Source organism: Cervus elaphus, chromosome 4 (assembly GCF_910594005.1).
Source record: "Cervus elaphus chromosome 4, mCerEla1.1, whole genome shotgun sequence".
Lineage (NCBI taxonomy): Eukaryota > Metazoa > Chordata > Mammalia > Artiodactyla > Cervidae > Cervus > Cervus elaphus.
The window spans coordinates 49,601,674-49,620,429 of NC_057818.1; the positions used below are offsets into that span (position 1 = coordinate 49,601,674).

Below are 18,756 nucleotides of genomic sequence, written 5' to 3' on the forward strand. Positions count from 1 at the left end.
CCCTCTACTGGTTTCTCTGACAGCACGTACTTATGTGCATGTGTGTGTGCATGCACACACACACCCCCCACCCTGGTTTCCATCTAACCCCTCGGGTTGCAACTTTCAAGCTCCTTATCCTCTGCCACCACTCATCCTCAAGCCTGTATCACTGTTGCCTCTTCTAACACTCTACACTCTTTCTAAGCCTTCTCAAACCTTTTCCTGGTTTCAGATACAACCATAAGGTGACTCATACCTTGTAATGACTCTAAATGACCTCCTGCTTTTGTTATATTTCTTATTGTAAATAAGATCCCATACAGAAGTTATCAATATTCACTATTTACCACCATATAATGGCTGAGATGTAAAGACTAAGTCACTGGTGCTAGGCCAATATAAGTACAGTGATAAGGAACATGACACAGTAATTCTTGATAACAGGGGGACAAGTTCAGGAGAAAAATCCATGATTCTACACCAAGAGAGGATTTTGAAAATTTTAAGAATAGCTCTTCTTTGAGTTCCAGATGGTGTATCTGTCTACTGGATATCTCAAAGTCACTTCAAACTTAGTATATCCCAAACCTCACTGTCTCGCTCCAACCTACCTAGGTTCTTCTCTTATTCTTAATCTCAGTGAATGATGCCACCATTGGCATCAGTTCTCCAGAAAACCAAGAGTAAAATGCCTGTTTAATTTTTTTTAAGTTAATATATAGTGTGTGTTAGTGTTAGTAACTCAGTTGTGTCTGACTCTTTGTGACCCTGTGGACTGTAGCTTGCCCAGATCCTCTGTCCATGAACTTTTCCAGGCAAGAATACTGGAGTGGGTTGCCTCAAATTCATCTATTTATTTCCAAGTTCCTGGTGGCTCAGACAGTAAAGAAACTGCCTGCAATGCAGGAGACAGAGGTTTGATCCCGGGGTTGGGAAGATTCCCTGGAGAAGGGAACATTTAACCAATCTTTTACCCACTCATTTATCACTCCAGTCTTCTTGCCTGGAGAATTCCATGGACAGAGATCTGGTGGGCTACAGTCCATGCCGTCACAAAGTGTTGGACAAGACTGAGCTACTAACACTTTCATTTCTTTCTTCTTCTCAACTGCCATTTTACTAATGGATTCAGAGCCATTGCTCAAAGTCTTTTCCCCTTTGCATCCATATCTTCACTACAATAAGAATGATCATCCTAAACAAGTAAAATCTTGTCAAGTCATCTCCCAGCTTAAAACCCTTCAGTGCTTGTCCCTTCCATTTAGGATAGATTTTAAACTCCTTAGATAATATTCAAGACTGCAAATTATGCCTCCAGCTCTTCTTTCCTATTTCAACTCATCACTCCTGGTCCCCTTATGTCTCCTACACATTCTCTCACTTGCCCTGCTTCTTTTAGTCTGGAATGCCCTCCCTCACTGATCTAATTCCTACTTATTCTTCAGGTCTCTCTGGCTCTAACCTCCTGGCTGAGTTAAGTGAGATCCGTTTTTATTCTTGTTATTCCTGTAGGAGACCCACAAATGTTTCCCTTATCTTTTCTGTTAGTAGAGTGCTTTTCAAAGTGGATCTGCAGACCCCTGCATCTCCTCAATGCTTTCAGGGGGTCCCCTGGGTCAAGCTTATTTTCATAGCAAATCTAAGATGTTATTCGGATTTTGCATTATGTTAAAATCTGCAAAAACAGCAGCATGTAAAAATCCTGTCTCTTGGGAGTTCCTTGATGGTCTGGTGCTTAAGAATCCACCTTGCATGCAGGGGACGTGGGTTTGATTCCTGGTCAGATAACTCAGATCCCATATGCCAAGGAGCAACTAAACTCTCACACTGCAGCTACTGAGCCTGTGAGCTCCAGAGCTGGCACGTCACAACTAGAGAGTCCATGTGCCACAGTTACTGAAGCCTGGGTGCCAAAACTGCAGAGTCTATGCGCCACGGCAAAAGATAACATATGACGCAACGAAGATCCCGCGTGCTGCAACTAAGAGAGTTCCTGGCTCTTGTTGCAAATCAAGGCAGCGGCACCCAACGTCCTAGAAATTATTGTATTCTACACAAGCACTCATAGCAAAAAACAATAATATCCAGTTTTTAAATGATTAATTCCATGAAATCTCCACCCTTGAGTACATATCACTTTAATATACTGCATGACAAAATGCAAGGTAGATATAAAGCTGCATAATGATATATGATGACTGTCTCAAGAAAAAGCATTTGTTTGATTATTTGAGTTACGAACTGTACTGCCAGCTTTTGTCATAGCATAACTTTTTTTTTTTACATTGAAAGAACAATTTTAAAACCATAGACTTGATTATCTGGCAGGTATTTTCTGAAAAAGAACAAAGTGAAACTCCCCTTTAAGGATAATAATTGACTGAATTTGTGACAGATGATAAAATCTGAACCTTCAAGGAGAAACACATATCTGCCACCTTGTGTCTAACAACCTTCTAAATATTTACAGATTTTCTGATAAGATCAATGTGGATACTTATGACTATGATTTTTTTTATATTATATAATGAAATGTTTCAACATTTTTGAAAAATTGAATAACTCACTACAGCAATATTTTCCAGTTATCTGATGCATGATGTTACAAAACAGTGAATAGGTAAAAGATGTACTCAAGGGCTTCCCTGGTGGCTCAGTGGTAAAAAAAAAAATCTGCCTGCCAATGCAGGAGATGCATGTTTGATCCCTGATCGGGGAAGATCCCACATGCTGCAGGGCACCTGAGCCCCTGCTGCCGCTGCTAAGTGGCCTCAGTGGTGTCCGACTCTGCGACCCCATGGACTGCAGCCCATCAGGCTCCTCTGTCCATGAGATTCTCCAGGCAAGAATACTGGAGTGGGCTGCTGTTCCCTTCTCCAGGGGATCTTCCCCACCCAGGGATCGAACCCTCATCTCTTATGTCTCCTGCTTTGGCAGGCGGGTTCTTTACCACTAGCACCACCTGAGAAGCCCACCTAAGCCCTGCGCCACAACTATTGACCTATGCTCTAGGGCCCGAGAACCACAACTACTGAAGCATGCACACGCTAGAGCCTGTACTTCACAATGAGTAAGAGAAGCCACTGCAATGAGAAGCCCAAGCACCACGACTGGAGAGTAGCCCTCGCTCTCCACAACTAGAGAAAAGCCCGCGCAGCGATGAAAATGCAGCACAACCAAAAATAAAATTAAATAATATTTTAAAAGATCTATTCAAAGTGCAAGACAGACCAATAGAGTTTCTAAAATTTTGTTGATACGGTTTCAGACTGCACATTGCAACTAACCTTTAAGAAACTACCATTTGAAGAGTTCTGCTGTAGTGTTAAAAAAAAAGAGCCACATTTTTCTTTTAGATACAAATCTTTTCAATACACCTTTTTATAATATTTTTAGTAAATCTTTTAAATATACCTCTATAACTGCTTATACATGTGAGGCCAGATTTTCCTAATATACTTCACCCAAAACAACGCTTCACAATACACTGAATGCAGAAGCAGATACCAGGATTCAACTGTTTTCAATTAAGCAGGACATAAAAGATACTTGAAAAACTCAAAATAATGTCCCTCTTCTCGGTCGATTTTTTGTGTGTGTTTCCTTATGGTTCTCATTAAGATTGGTCAAGCCTACTACAAGTAAGCTCTCACTAATTACAACTAAAAGTTCTAGCCAGAAAACATAAAACAACTTCCCAAGAATCCTGAAAAGTAATTGAGAGAAGGCAGGTTGGGAAGGGAAGTCAAAATCTGAAAAATTACTGATATGGTGGTAAAGTTTTGTGGGTTTTTTTTACCTTCCTGTATCTTCCTACTTTAACCAATGAAGAAGTGAAAGTGTTAGTTGCTCAGACTCTCTGCGACCCCATGGAATGTAGCCCACCCAGCTCCTCAGTCCATGGAATTCTCCAGGCAAGAATATTGGAGTCAGTAGCCATTCAGTTCTCCAGGGTCTCTTTCCAACCCTGGGATCGAATCCGGGTCTCCTGAATTGCAGGCAGATTCTTTATTGTCTGACCACCAAGGAAGCCCAACTTTAACCAGATGGTGATCCAAATCCCAGATCGGGGCAGCAAACAAAGGCATAAAAATTTTAAGAAACTCTCTTTTCAGAGGACAGGGAAGGATTACCTATTAGCAGCAAGTGTATGGGGGAGAGGGGAGGAGGTGTTGGGGAAACCAATACAGTAATTAAATGAAAACAACTCAAACTCAAAAGAAGGCAAAAAGGGGAAAAGATAAGAACAAAACACAGGGGGAACAAACAGAAAACAAATAATAAAATGATAGATCTAAGTCCAATTTATTAATAATTGCATTACACATAAATGAATGAAACATACCAAATAAAGGCAGAGATTGTCAGGTTAGATTAAAATTGTATGCTGTCTGGACTTCCTTGATGGTCCAGTGGTTAGGAATCTGCCTGCCAATGCACAGGACATGGGTTTGATCCCTGGTCCCAGAAGATCCTGCATGCTGAGGGGCAACTAAACTGACGCGACACAACTACTGAAGCTGTGCCCTAGAGCCCACGCTCCACAACAAAAGAAGCCACCACAGTGAGAAGCCTGTGTGCTGGATCTAGAGAGTAGCTCCCGCTCCCTGCGACTAGAAAATGCCCTTGCACAGCAAAGAAGACCCAGCACAGTCAAAGTAAATAAATACAATTTAAAAAACAAAACGAAAAACTATGCTGCCTGATTTTAGGAGTGACTTCAGCATCACGGCAGCTTAAGACACTCCCTTTGTCTCTCCCCTTCAACCCACAACCAGCAAAACACCCATAACTCAGCAAAGGTGCCTCTTCCCAACACATCAGAACACCAGAGAATTCCTCAGAAGTGTGTATCTGAAGGTAGGTGGATTGGAACACACAGAGGAGGCAGAAGAAGGGGGACAGCCAAGGTGGTTCATGACCTGATCCCTGGAACCTGGCCACAGTAGCTGATCTTGCTGAGAAACCAGTGGCATCAGGGGAGACAGTACCCGTGACAGCAACCTCCCAGTTGCAGCAATGCTCGAAGCCACAGGGAGTCACAGTAGCAGCAGCAGGGCCTGTGACCCTGTCCATTCAGCTACAAGGGACCCACAGCTCCAGCGCCTGCCCTGTCTGCAGCAGCAGAGCCCACCAACCTGACCACTCTGGTCATGGCAGAGATGCCTGCCATCCTGGATCCCCCCTGTGGCAGAGCCAGGAGACCCCAGACATGGTGGAGGCATGTACCCTCCCAGTGCCCCAGGTGGCGATGCCAGCAACATTGGCAGCAGCAAGGCACCAAAACACAGCAACAATGAGGGCACAGGGGACACCACCAACAGAGGTAGTGGAGAACTGAAAGGTGTTGTCTCATCGATAAGTCATGTCTGACTCTTTTGCCACCCCATGGGATGTGGCCCGCCCGGCTTCACCCGCCAGGCTCCTCCTCTATCCATGGGATTCTTCAGGCAAGAATACTGGAGTGGGTTGCCATCCTGCCTCCAAGGGACCTTCCTGACCTAGGGATCAAACCTGCCTCTAAGAGTGGAAAGTGCTCATTCTCAAATATTCAATTATACATATTGAATATTTGAGAATGAGCACCCAAAATTGGGGGATTCCTAGTGGCTCCGATGTAAAGAATCTGCTTGCAATGCAGGAGACTCAGGTTCAATCAAGGGAACGGCTACCCAGCCCCGTATTCTTGCCTGGAGGATTTCATGGACAGAGGAGCCTGGCGGGCTACAGTCCGTGGGGTCCATGGGGTCGCAAAGAGACAGGACTAAGTGACTAATACTTTCACTTTCATAACCAGAGGTAGCTCAGGTAAGAGAACTCCAAAGCTTGCGCTATAGCATCACCTACTGGAAGGCACAAGTTGTTGTTGTTCAGTCACACAGTTGTGTCTTGACTTTGTGACCTCATGGACTGCAGGAGGCCAGGCCTCCCTGTTCCTCACCGTTTCCCGAAATTTGCCCAAGTTCATGTCCATTGATTCAGTGCTGCCATCCAGTCATCTTATCCTCTGATGCTCTCTTCTCCTTCTGCCCTCAATCTTTTCCAGCGTCAGGGACTTTTCCAATGTATCAGCTGTTCGTATCAGGTGACCAAAATATGGGAACTTCAGCATCAGTCCTTCCAATGAATATTCAGGGTTGATTTCCCTTAAGATTGACCGGTTTGATCTCCTCGCCATCCAAGGGACTCTCAGGAATCTTCTCCAGCACCACAGTTCGAAGGCATCAATTCTTCAACACTCTGCCTTCTTTACAGTCCAGCTGTCACAACCGTATGTGATAACTGGGAAGACCATAGCCTTGACTATACTTTGTCAGTAGCGTAATGTCTCTGCTTTTCAACACAGTTTAGGTTTGTCATAGCTTTCCTGCTGAGAAGCAACTGTCTTTTGATGTCACGGCTGCAGTCACCATCCACAGTGATTTTACAGCCCAAGAAGAGGAACTCTGTCACTTCTTCCACCTCCTCCCCTTCTATTTGCCATGAAGTAATGGGGACCTCATGTGAAGAGTTGACTCATTGGAAAAGACCCTGATGCTGGGAGGGATTAGGGGCAGGAGGAGAAGGGGACGACAGAGGATGAGATGGCTGGATGGCATCACCGACTCGATGGACATGAGTTTGAGTAAACTCCGGGAGTTGGTGATGGACAGGGAGGCCTGGCGTGCTGCGATTCATGGGGTTGCAAAGAGTCGGACATGACTGAGCGACTGAACTGAACTAAATAGGGCCAGATGGCATGTTCTTAGCTTTAAAAAAAAAAAAAAATTTAGCTTTAAGACAGCTCTTTCACTCTCCTCCTTTACTCCCATCACAAGAAAGGCCTCTTATTGCGAACGTTTAATCCTTACAACCAAGTATAAGGAAAACAAGTTTTACCTAAAGGAGTTGTTCACTGCTCCAAATAAGTCAGTTAAGAACAATGTATCAGCGTAGGAGCAACATATCAAGCACCTTGAAGAACCATGGTAACACAGTATCACAAAAAGAAAGTAGCAATTCTCCAGAAACCAAACTTAAAGTCAAAGAATATTGCTATCTAATTGATAGAGACTTCAAAATACCTGTCATGAAGAAACTCAGTGAGCTGCAAGAAAACTCAGAAAGGCAGTTTGGTAAACTTAGGAATAAAAATAATGAACAGAAAGAATACCAAGGAAATTGAAACTCAAAATAAAAATAATAACCAAACAGAACTGGACCTAAAGGACTCAATATATGAGATAAAGAACCATTAGAAAAAATTGGAAACAGGGCAGACCACATGGAAGACAGCTCAAAGACAGAAATGTAGAAATGATACAGGTAGAAGAGGAGAGATAATTAAGATATTTAAGGGATTACTCAGTTTTTCTGAGTTCTCCCATGTATGCTGCTGCTGCTGCTAAGTCGCTTCAGTCATGTCCAACTCTGTGCGACCTTATAGACCAGAGCTCACCAGGCTCCCCTGTCCATGGGATTCTCCAGGCAAGAATACTGGAGTGGGTTGTCATTTCCTTCTCCAGGGGATCTTCCTGACCCGGGGATCGAATCGGGGTCTCTTGCATTGCAGGCGGATTCTTTACCAGCTGAGATACCAGGGAAGCCCAAGAATACTGGAGTGGGTTGTCATTTCCTTCTCCGGGGCATCTTCCCCAACCCCAGGGTTCGAACCCGTGTCTCTTGCATATCCGGCACTGACAGGCAGATTCTTTACCACTAGTGCCACCTGAAAGCCATGGGTGTGTTCGCTTTGTGCAAATCTGTTGAACGGTACATTAATGATATGTATACGTCTCTGTACTTGAATACAAAGTTTACTTAACAAAACTGTAGCTGGTGTGATAAGCAGCAGTGTTTTCCCGTGGCCGGAAGCACAGGCTTTGTAGACAGAAGAAGATCTGGGCCCCCCGCGCTCTAGTTTCTTTCACAGTGAAAGAAGGAACATAATGTCTGTCAAGATTCAATGAATTGAGCACGTAAAAACTTAAACAACAGGGCCTGGTATAGATCTGCAGGTCTCCCGAGTGACCCAACTCCTGGCAGCGCTGCCTCACTTTCTCCATCCGTAATGCGTGGGTTCTACTCGATTCGCGGCTACCGGTAATGGCGGGCTTGGAGCTTCTCACCCGGGGGCTGGAGCTGGGTAAGGGGTGTCACCCTTTACGAGTAGCCTTGGTCTTCCTGGCTCCGCGCGGAGGGCAATCCTCGGCTGCAGCCCACTTGGAAACCCCGTTAAAGACCCCAGTCTGCGGAACCCTGCCCAAGCCTCTAAACAAGAATAGCACTTGGCCAGATCTGACAGATCTCGGAGATTCCCTGGTTTGAAAAAACCAATGCCGGCAGCGCCACCTGCTGTCAAGAAAACCAGCGCCGGAAAAGGCCGCGCGAGACTGCGGCGCCGCGCGCTATTGCGCACGCGCACCGCCGGGCCCTCCCGCGCGCCCGCGAGGTACGAAGTGCGCAGAAGCAAGTCTTGGGGGAGGAGCTCAGGACGGAGCCGCCCTGCCCTTTACCTACCGCGCCCATTCAGCCTTCTCTCACCGATGTCTTAAACTACGTTTCCCAGAACCCATCCAGGCCTTGCTTTCCGGTGGCGTCAGCGGAAGCGGTGACTGGATTAGGCCGGGCCACACAGAGGCCGGCTTGGTCACTATGGAGGAGATAGGCATCCTGGTGGAGAAAGCTCAGGTGTGGTGGGGCCTCGGTCGCGGGGAGAGGGCGAAGCCGACCTGGATCGGATTCTGAGTGACTTTGGGGATCCAGGCGTGGGTCTGAGTGATTTCGGAGGCCTCAGTAGAGAGCTTCGTGCCGATCCGAGGCCTGGGCTGGGTGGATGAGTGATGATAGTAGGGCTTGGGAAGCGGGGCTGGGGAAACGGTGACGCTAGAGGTTCTTTGGGGCTGAATGATTTCGAGGTTTAGGTGGAATGCTGTGACATCGCTGGGCCCGGCGGCATTAGGGATGGGTGATGTATGGGATTCAGCCATGGGGCCGAATGATATATTAGGCTGAGCTGGGGAGCTGACTGATATTTGGGGCTTAGCTGGTGTTGGAGCGCCAAGTAATATCTGTGATCTGGCCGGGTGATGTTTGGGGCCTGCCTGGGAGCTGGGTGACATATGGGCCTAATGTGAGTTGGAGTTCATGAGGGATATTTGGGGGGTAACAGTAATACCAGGACTGTATGAAGGCATGGTGATTTTCACCGTCAATTGAGGCATCCCTGTAGTATTTCGAACCTGTTGAGGGGGGCTGGAGGGCATTGGGGTCTGGTAAGGAGTTGATCAGACATTTAGGCCATAGATGGCAGTTGGGACATTGAGGACATGTTACAAGTGGCATATGATACCAGAAGATCTGTTTGGAAGGCTGTGTGACCGAGGAGCTTGTTAGGAGCTGGGTGACTTCAGGAACCTCTTTAGGGGGCTGAGAAGTTCCCAGGATCTATTTAGGGTGCTGAATGATGTCAGGAACCTATTAGGGGCCAAGTGACTTCATGGTGAAGTGGGGAGGGGGGCTTTAGATTTTTTCATAAGGGGACCTTCTTCCAACCTGAATTTCCCTCCGTGGCCTAGGATGAGATCCCAGCCCTGTCTGTGTCACGGCCCCAGACTGGCCTGTCCTTCCTGGGGCCTGAGCCAGAGGACCTGGAGGATCTCTACAGCCGCTACAAGGTACATTCAAGACAGTCCGCAAAGTATCAACGTTGTAGTTGTTGTTTAGTCACTAAGTCCTGTCTGACTCTTTGTGACCCCATGGACTGGAGCCCAGGAGGCACATATGTCCATGGGATTTCCCAGGCAGGAATACTGGAGTGGCAAACAGGGGCCCTGTAAAAACCTAAAGGAGTGGTATGGGGAGGGAGGTACAAGAGGGAGGGGACATATGCATACTTATAGCTGATTCTTGCTGATATTTGGCAGAAAGCAACAAAATTATGTCAAGCAATTATCCTTCAATTAAAAAATAAATAAAAAAGAATACTGGAAAAGGATACCGTTTTCTTTTCCAGGGGATCTTTACCAGGGAATAAGACAGGGAACTCAACTCTATACTCTGTAATGTCCTAAATGGGAAAAGAAACTAAGAAAAAAGAGTGGGTATATGTATAACTGATTCACTTTGGTATATACTTGAAACTAACACAACATTGTAAATCAACTATATGCTAATAAAAAAAATTAACAAAACAAAACCAGTCTGGACCCTGCGCAGGGCTCAGCATCCCATACTTCCCCTACCTTCATTCCTTGGCTCAGCAAGGCCTGGAACCATCCCCTGCTTCTCCACTGTCTGCTCACAGAAGCTGCAGCAGGAGCTGGAGTTCCTGGAGGTGCAGGAGGAGTATATCAAGGATGAGCAAAAGAACCTGAAGAAGGAATTCCTCCATGCCCAGGAGGAGGTGAAACGAATTCAGAGCATCCCATTGGTTATCGGGCAGTTTCTGGAGGCTGTGGATCAGAATACAGCCATCGTGGGCTCCACCACAGGTACATGGCGCTGGGGGGTGGGGCGGGGGGGGGTTGTTTACCCATCTGTCCATTCAACAGCTGTTAACTATTTCCTGCCATGTGCCAGGAACTTACAATGGCAAACAAGGGAAGATAGTGTTTTTAGTGTTTAGGTGTAATAGTGTTTTTCAGAGTATTTTCAGTCTGATGCAAAAGTAGAAATATATTTTACATATTTTATGTTCTCTCCCTTTCACTCTTCTCTATAAGTATGTATATATAACTTATACAGTAAAAGTTTGACTGAAGGTTTTTAGCCTCATTGTGGTGTGATACTGTAGTTTTCTATTCTGTTCCATTCTGTTTTGTTTTAAACAGCATTCTGGTCATGACTATCTAAAATAATTTCACAACTACTACTCAGTTCAGTTCAGTTCAGTTGCTCAGTCATGTCCAACTCTGCGACCCCATGAACCACAGCACACCAGGCCTCCCTGTCCAATACCAACTCCCAGAGCCTACCCAAACTCATGTCCATTGAGTCAGTGATGCCATCCAACCATCTCATCCTCTGTCGTCCCCTTATCCTCTTACCCTCAATCTTTCCCAGCATCAGGGTCTTTTCAAATAAGTCACCTCTTTGCATCAGGTGGCCAAAGTATTGGAGTTTCAGCTTCAACATCAGTCTTTCCAATGAACACTCAGGACTGATCTTCCTTTAGGATGGACTGGTTGGATCTCCTTGCAGTCCAAGGGACTCTCAAGAGTCTTCTCCAGGGAGTAGGGCCAAAAAAAAAAAGTCTTCTCCAACACCACACTTCAAAAACATCAGTTCTTCGGCAGTCAGCTTTCTTTATAGTCCAACTCTCACATCCATACATGACTATTGGGAAAACCATAGCCTTGACTAGACAGACCTTTGTTGGCAAAGTAATGTCTCTGCTTTTTAATATGCTGTCTAGGTTGGTCATAACTTTCCTTCCAATGAGTAAGCGTCTTTTTAATTTCATGACTGCAATCACCATCTGCAGTGATTTTGGAGCCCAGAAAAATAAAGCAGCCACTGTTTCCCCATCTATTTGCCATGAAGTGATGGGACCAGATGCCATGATCTTAGTTTTTTGAATGTTGAGCTTTAAGCCAACTTCTTCACTCTCCTCCTTCACTTTCATCAAGAGGCTCTTAGTTCTTCTTCACTTTCTGCCATAAGGGTGGTATCATCTGCATATCTGAGGTTGTTGATATTTCTCCTGGCAATCTTGATTCCAGCTTGTGCTTCCTCCAGCCCAGGGTTTCTCATGATGTACTCTGCATATGAGTTAAATAAGCAGGGTGACAATATATAGCCTTGATGTACTCCTTTCCCGATTTGGAACCAGTCTGTTATTCCATGTCCAGTTCTAACTGTTGCTTCTTGACCTGCACACAGGTTTCTCAGAAGGCAGCTAAGGTGGTCTGGTATTCCCATCTCTTTGAGAATTTTCCACAGTTTGTTGTGATCCACACAGTCAAAGGCTTTGGCGTAGTCGGTAAAGTAGAAATAGATGTTTTTTTGGAGCTCTCTTGCTTTTTCGATGATCCAGTGGATGTTGGGAATTTGATCTCTGGTTCCTCTGTCTTTTCTAAAACCAGCTTGAACATCTGGAAGTTCACGGTTCACATACTGCTGAAGCCTGGCTTGGAGAATTTTGAGCATTATTTTACTAGCGTGTGAGATGAGTGCAGTCGTGCGGCAGTTTGAACATTCTTTGGCATTGCCTTTCTTTGGGACTGAGTTGGGACATGCAATTTGAAAACATAGGTGAAGCGAGATTGGGCTCTGGTTAGGACTCAGTTATTATGTGAGAGCTGCTGTTATTAACATGGGTCTAGGTGCTGCCTTCCTGATGGTCATTGTTTCTGCGTCTTACCTGTCTTTTCTTGCTTCTGGCCTCTGCTCCTCCAGATCAAGCCATATGATTGTAAAGCTTGTGGGGAAAGGTGTGTGACTGGACCCTGGAGTTGGTAGTGAAGGGGGGGAGAGATCCAAAGTGAGTGTGTCTTTGATCTGTTGAACTCAGAGTGGCTCTCTCTGAGATGGCGACATGGGCAGGAAAGCAGCCTTGTCGAGAGAGTGAGGGCAGCCTGGAACATTACAGGGAAGTGTCTGGGAGGCTACAGGACAGCCAAGTCTGGAGGTCAGGAGAAAGATTGAGACCAGAAGGAGATGTGTGTGTCACTACCAGAAATGTAGAAGGTGGACTGGGGAGGTGAGATAAAGGAGTCTGGGCAAGCCAAGAGTCTGTGGCAGAGACCTCGATGGGAACGGAGGAATTCCCTGCTGGTCTAGTGGTAGAGAGTCCACCTGCCAGTGCAGGGGACACAAGTTCAAGCCCTGGTCCAGGAATATTCCACATGCCGCAGGGCAGCTAAACCCATGCACCGCAACTACGGAAGCCCGTGTGCCCTAGAGCCCATGCTCTGCACTAGAGAATAGCCCCTGCTCACTGCAAGCAGAGAAAGCCCTCTCGTAAAGAAAGCAACAAAGAGTCAGTGCAGCCATAAACAAATAATAAATTAGATAGGAGAGGATGGTGCTGAATCGGGGCAGAGGTCCCTGGGGAGGAGGGGAGGGACTGGTCAGAGAAACACTTTAGGAGGCTAGCGGAAGGCCATGATGACTGACAGGCTATGGAGGGAAACAGAGGAAAGCCCAGGATGAGGCTTAGGTCACTCTCTAGTGACTCGGGACCACAGGCCTCCCCGAGACAGGGGCCCAGGAGGAGGAGCACAGGTCGGGGGAGATAGGAGAGCACACTGAGGCAGTGAGGGAGACGTGCTGGGGGACATCCAGGGCGGGGCATTCCAGGGGGCTGCTGGTCACCTGGTCTGGAGCTCCAGAGTTAGGGGTAGAATCTGCAGCTTCTCATTTTCCCCTTTCCCTTCTCGTCCTTCACAAAGGCTCCAACTACTATGTGCGCATCCTGAGCACCATTGACCGGGAGCTACTCAAGCCCAACGCCTCGGTGGCCCTCCACAAGCACAGCAACGCCCTGGTGGACGTGCTGCCTCCCGAGGCCGACAGCAGCATCATGATGCTCACCTCAGGTGAGGGGGAGCCCAGGGCCGGGGAGGCCTGAAGGGACCCTGCGGGCCAGGCTGGGAGCCCCAGCTCTGCTCTCCCACCAGATCAGAAGCCAGACGTGATGTATGCAGATATCGGGGGCATGGACATCCAGAAGCAGGAGGTGCGGGAGGCCGTGGAGCTCCCACTCACACACTTCGAGCTCTACAAGCAGGTAAGGAGCCAGATCTGGCAGGGGAGGGAGAGGCCGGGTCCGCTGGGTCTCCAGCTGGTGACGGACTCCCTGGCTCATCCTTCTCTCCACCTCTGGGCTTCAGATCGGCATCGACCCACCCCGAGGAGTCCTCATGTACGGCCCACCTGGCTGCGGGAAGACCATGCTGGCCAAGGCCGTGGCTCATCACACGACAGGTGAGCCGCTTGGCCCCTCCCCCAAGCTCTGGTCTTCTGGGCTTTTCCAGCCTTGCCCTCAGCTCTCTCATCCTCCCCAGGAAGTAGCGCGGCATGGCGATTAGGAATGTGGGCTCTGGGGTCAAAGCCCCAATGTGTCTTACCGTGTGGTGCTGCCATCCTGGGGAGGTGACTTTACTCTTGTGCCTCAACTTCCTCATCTAATAAAACATTCATTTCGTAGCATGATTGTGGAGAGAATTAATGAAATAATAACATAGTTTTCCTTTGGTGGGTCATGACCTGTTAGTAATTATGAGTTCAAATTCATGGGTTCTAACCAGCATTTTAAAAAGTAAAACAGAACAGAAGACATCAGAGTTCACCCCACATACTAAGAGCCCATATTGTTTGTGCAACTTAACGCACACAAATATGCATACACCTGTCTGCTGCGGTTGTACAAATGTATTTCTTGTAAGTTTCAAACAACGATGTCTGAAAGTCACTGTATTACTGTTTGTAAAGCCTAAAAACAGGATTCTTAAAATCTTAATGTACGAAGCCAGGGAGCAGTAGAGGGTATTGTGTAAGCAGTGAGTCAGGCTGCCTGGGTTTTTGAAATACGGACCTCTTAACAACTTCTTATGTAAGGTTGTACTACTTATGTAAGTTAGTTTATGTAACTTCTTGGCAAGTTAGCCTCTCTGTGACTCCATTTCCTGATTTTCTGGATTATTCAGAGGATTAAATCAATATAAAGCTTCTAAAACTGTACCTCGGCACATAGTAAGTATAGTAAATATTAGCCATTGTCGTGATCATTCATTGGTTTAGCAGATCACTGAACTTCTGCAGTCCCCGGTGTTGGGATAGAGTGATGAGCCAGACATGTCTCCTGCATTGGAGAATTTCCCAGTTTGGCTGAGGAAAAAAGGAAAATAAACACTTAGAACTCAGTCATTCAATATTTATTGAGCACTTGATACATAACAAGCTGTGTCCTAGGTGCAGAAGACATGGCCGTGAACAGAACAAAGTCTCCATACCTCATAGAGGTGATATCTTAGTTGAGGAAGTACTTGAACAGATGAATGAATAGGTCCTATGTCATATGGTGCTAAATGCCAGAAGAGAACAACTAAGAGGCAGGGAGACAGGGAAAAATGGGCTGTAGCTTTATGTGCAGGACTGGAGGTGGTCAGGGAAGGCTCTTCTGAGGTGACATTTATGTAAAGACCTAGAATACGCTTTTGAGAGAGTGAGTCACGTGAATGTCTGGGAGATGGAGTGTGTCAGGCTGAGGGACTTCGCTGGTGCAAAGGCCTTGAGGCAGGTATGTGCTTAATGTCCCAGAACAGTGAGGAAGCCCCTATAGTTGAAGCTGCGTGAGCAAGAGGTCATGGTAGGAAGTGAGCCTCCAGTGGGGACAGTCTACAGAGTAACAAATGCCTCAAGGAAGGTAGTGGGATAGCCCTCCAGGAGGGTTGTCAATCCATTCTGCATAGGCCTCTCAGAGAGGGGTCCCAGAAGAGAGGTGTGAGGAGTCTGCCAGGCACTCCGTAAGGAGAGGGAATAGCATTTGAAAAGGCCAGGGGGTGGGAAAGAACTTACCTAGGGAGTCATGAGTAGTGGTGAGTAGACGTGACTAAACTCTGTGGGGGCAGGGAACTGGTGATTTTGTCCTTTTGTGTTTCCAGTGCCCGCCCAGTAGCTGAATTGTGGTAGGTGCTCAGAAAATAACTGATGAAGGCTGACTGAAGGAGGGGCTGTGGGACCAGAAGATGAGGCTGAAGAGGTCAGAAAGGGCATGAATATAAATCATCTTAGTGCTAATATAAGAGAGTTTGGCTGTTGTCCTGAGAGCAAGGTGGTTGTAGACAGGCCGAGTTCAATAGAAATACATTTGGCCCTGGAACAACAGAGGCTTGAACTCCGAGAGTTCACTTGTACCCAGATTTTCTCACAGGATGCCTGGTTGGATGAATCCACAGATGCAAAACTGCAGATACGGGGGGCCAGCTGTAAAGTTATACACAGATTTTCTACTACACAGAGGGTTGGGGCCCCTAAACTCTGTGTTGTTCAAGGGTCAGCGGTAGAATGCAAGCTATATATATAATTTAAATTTTTAAGTACTCGTTTTTTTAAACACGTTAAACAGGTGAACTTAAGTGTAAAATATATCTATTTCTCATTTAATTGGTATGTTCAAAATGTTATTTTAACATGTAGCAGATATGAAATTTGAGTTTTTTCTATAATTTTGTCATTGTAGTAAAATATATGTAAAATTTATTATTTTAACCACTTTGTGAGTGTACAATTTACAAGTGACAAGTGCATTCACAGTTCTGTGCAGTCATCACCACTGTCCATTTACAGAACTTGTTCATCATCCCAAACTGTAACTCTGTACTCATTAACAATAATTCCCTATTTCTCCCTTCCCACCATCCCTGATAACCCTCTATTCTACTTTCAGTCTCTGAATTTGCCTGTTCTGGGCACCTCATGTATGTGAATGAGTCATATGGTATTTATCTTTTCGTGACTGCCTTCTTTCACTTAGCATAATGTCTTCAGGGCTCACCCATGTTGGAATATGTCAGAACATACTTCCTTTTAAAGGCCAAATCATTTTCCACTATATGTATAAAGCATATTTTATCTGTTCGTTCATTTGTTGATGGACATTTATTGAGATGTTTTACTTTTTTTGGTACTGTCTTTTGAAGTCTGGTATGTATTTCACACTTAGCGTACATCTCATTTTGTTTGGACCAGCCACATTTCATTTGCTTGTGGCCAGTGGCCACCATATTAGAGAAGGACAGGGCTACAAGCTGCACAGCTCCTAGTTTATGACCAGGTCTACACCGTGGATTCTGTGTCTCCTTTCTCTGTGGTACCTGGAAGGAGTGTCCTGAAGGTTGCTCCGAGCAACACAGAGCCACATCCAGACACTAACAAACAAGTTAAACTCTTAAGAAAAGATAGAAAGGTGAGGCAGGCCCAAAGCAAACCTGTTGTCAGCCCCATTGCCACTTGTTACGTCAGAATATGTGCTGCTGATTCCTGACTCTTGCATGGTATTCAAAGGTGGGTCCTTGGAGCAAATGGAACTGAGCTCCTGGTGAGGCAACATGATGCCTTAGTGTATGAAAAACTTGTTTTCTTGCTGGTTTTTGTAAGCACTCTGAAAATCCACTTTTTTTTTTTTAATATACGTTGGATTCCACGAACGCCTCTAGCTCTATTTTAGAGGCATGTTGGAGTACAGACACATTTTTTAAAATAACCCGATTTTTAAATGTTGAGCCAAAAAATGGCACATCCCTAGGCAGGATTCACAATTTGGGCTGCTGGGTCTCTGAGGGGTACGAGTGAGTAGCTGGTCCTCCTGACTGGATCTAGGACCCTGCCCAGGTCATGACCACTTGGAGTGGGCATCCAAAGAAATGGATGTCCTGAAGGGATGCTCAGTTTCAGTTAAAGTAGTATGGGGCCCTATAGGCAGGAGTCCCATTCTCATCTGACCCCTGTCATCCTGCCATCAGCTGCATTCATCCGCGTCGTGGGCTCAGAGTTCGTACAGAAATACCTGGGCGAGGGCCCTCGCATGGTCCGGGATGTGTTCCGCCTGGCCAAGGAGAACGCACCTGCCATCATCTTCATAGATGAGATTGATGCCATTGCCACCAAGAGATTCGATGCCCAGACAGGGGGTGAGTGATGCCCACACAGGGCCTGGGGTCTTGGGCAGCCTTGCCTACGGGATGCCCTAGGCTGACCGTGTTACATACTCTCCAGCTGACAGGGAGGTTCAGAGAATCCTGCTGGAGCTACTGAATCAAATGGATGGATTCGATCAGAACGTCAACGTCAAGGTTTGGGATTCAGGATGGGCAGGGGAGGTGTGGTGTGGGAATCAGAAGGATGGAGGCTGGCCTGTGAGGGGACAGCTGTTGCAGGGGGAGGGAGAGTGTAGAAGGGACAGAGGTCTGAGCTGGCCTGTCCCCAATGCCAGGTGATCATGGCCACAAACAGAGCAGACACCCTGGATCCTGCCCTGCTGCGGCCGGGACGCCTTGACCGAAAAATTGAATTTCCACTCCCTGACCGCCGGCAGAAGAGACTGATTTTCTCTACTATCACCAGCAAGATGAATCTCTCTGAGGAGGTTGACTTGGAAGATTGTATCCTCCTTTAGAAGCAAGGGGAGGTCACCGTTGGGAATGGGGGTGGTATCTCCACCTCTGCCATCACCACCACCCAGATTGAGCAGGTGGGAGACCAAGGTCTGGGGAGAGGGCTGATAACAAAGACAGCCCACGAACAACTTCTGGCTCTGGGTGTTAACCCTGTCGTGCAGGGAATGGTTTCCTTAACACATCTGCCACAGATGTGGCCAGACCAGATAAGATTTCAGGAGCTGATATCAACTCCATCTGTCAGGAGGTGAGTGATGGTTTCTGTCTAGATTGGGCAGGGGTGTGTGTGAAGAGTCTTCCTCTTGAAACCACTCTGCCACGGTCCTTCTGTCCCTCTTTGCCTCCCTGGGTCTTGGGCTGCGTCTGTGTCTTCCTGCACCATCACTGGAGGCGGGGGGTGCAAGGAGTAAGTTTTAACTCTTATCCCTTGACAGAGCGGGATGTTGGCTGTCCGAGAGAATCGCTACATTGTTTTGGCCAAGGACTTCGAGAAAGCATACAAGACAGTCATCAAGAAGGACGAACAGGAGCATGAATTTTACAAATGACTCCTCTACCCAAACCACAGGGGCTGGGGGCTTCTCTCACCTCCCCAGCCTCTTTCCCCAAACCTAGTTCTCTTTCCTCTTTACCCAGGATTGATTTATTCATTAAACAAATATGATTAAATCTG

The 18,756-nt window shown here is 46.6% G+C and overlaps 1 protein-coding gene across 1 annotated transcript; it reads left to right on the plus strand.

Annotated features, from left to right (window-relative positions):
- Positions 1–8,499: 8,499 nt before the first annotated feature.
- PSMC4 (proteasome 26S subunit, ATPase 4) lies at positions 8,500–18,756 on the plus strand. The gene is made up of 11 exons (XM_043899157.1): positions 8,500–8,652; positions 9,540–9,638; positions 10,268–10,454; positions 13,356–13,502; positions 13,584–13,693; positions 13,797–13,890; positions 17,430–17,597; positions 17,683–17,759; positions 17,900–18,068; positions 18,275–18,330; positions 18,518–18,756. The coding sequence occupies exons 1-11, from the start codon at positions 8,617–8,619 to the stop codon at positions 18,629–18,631; spliced, it is 1,257 nt and encodes a 418-aa protein (XP_043755092.1). The 5' UTR covers positions 8,500–8,616; the 3' UTR covers positions 18,632–18,756.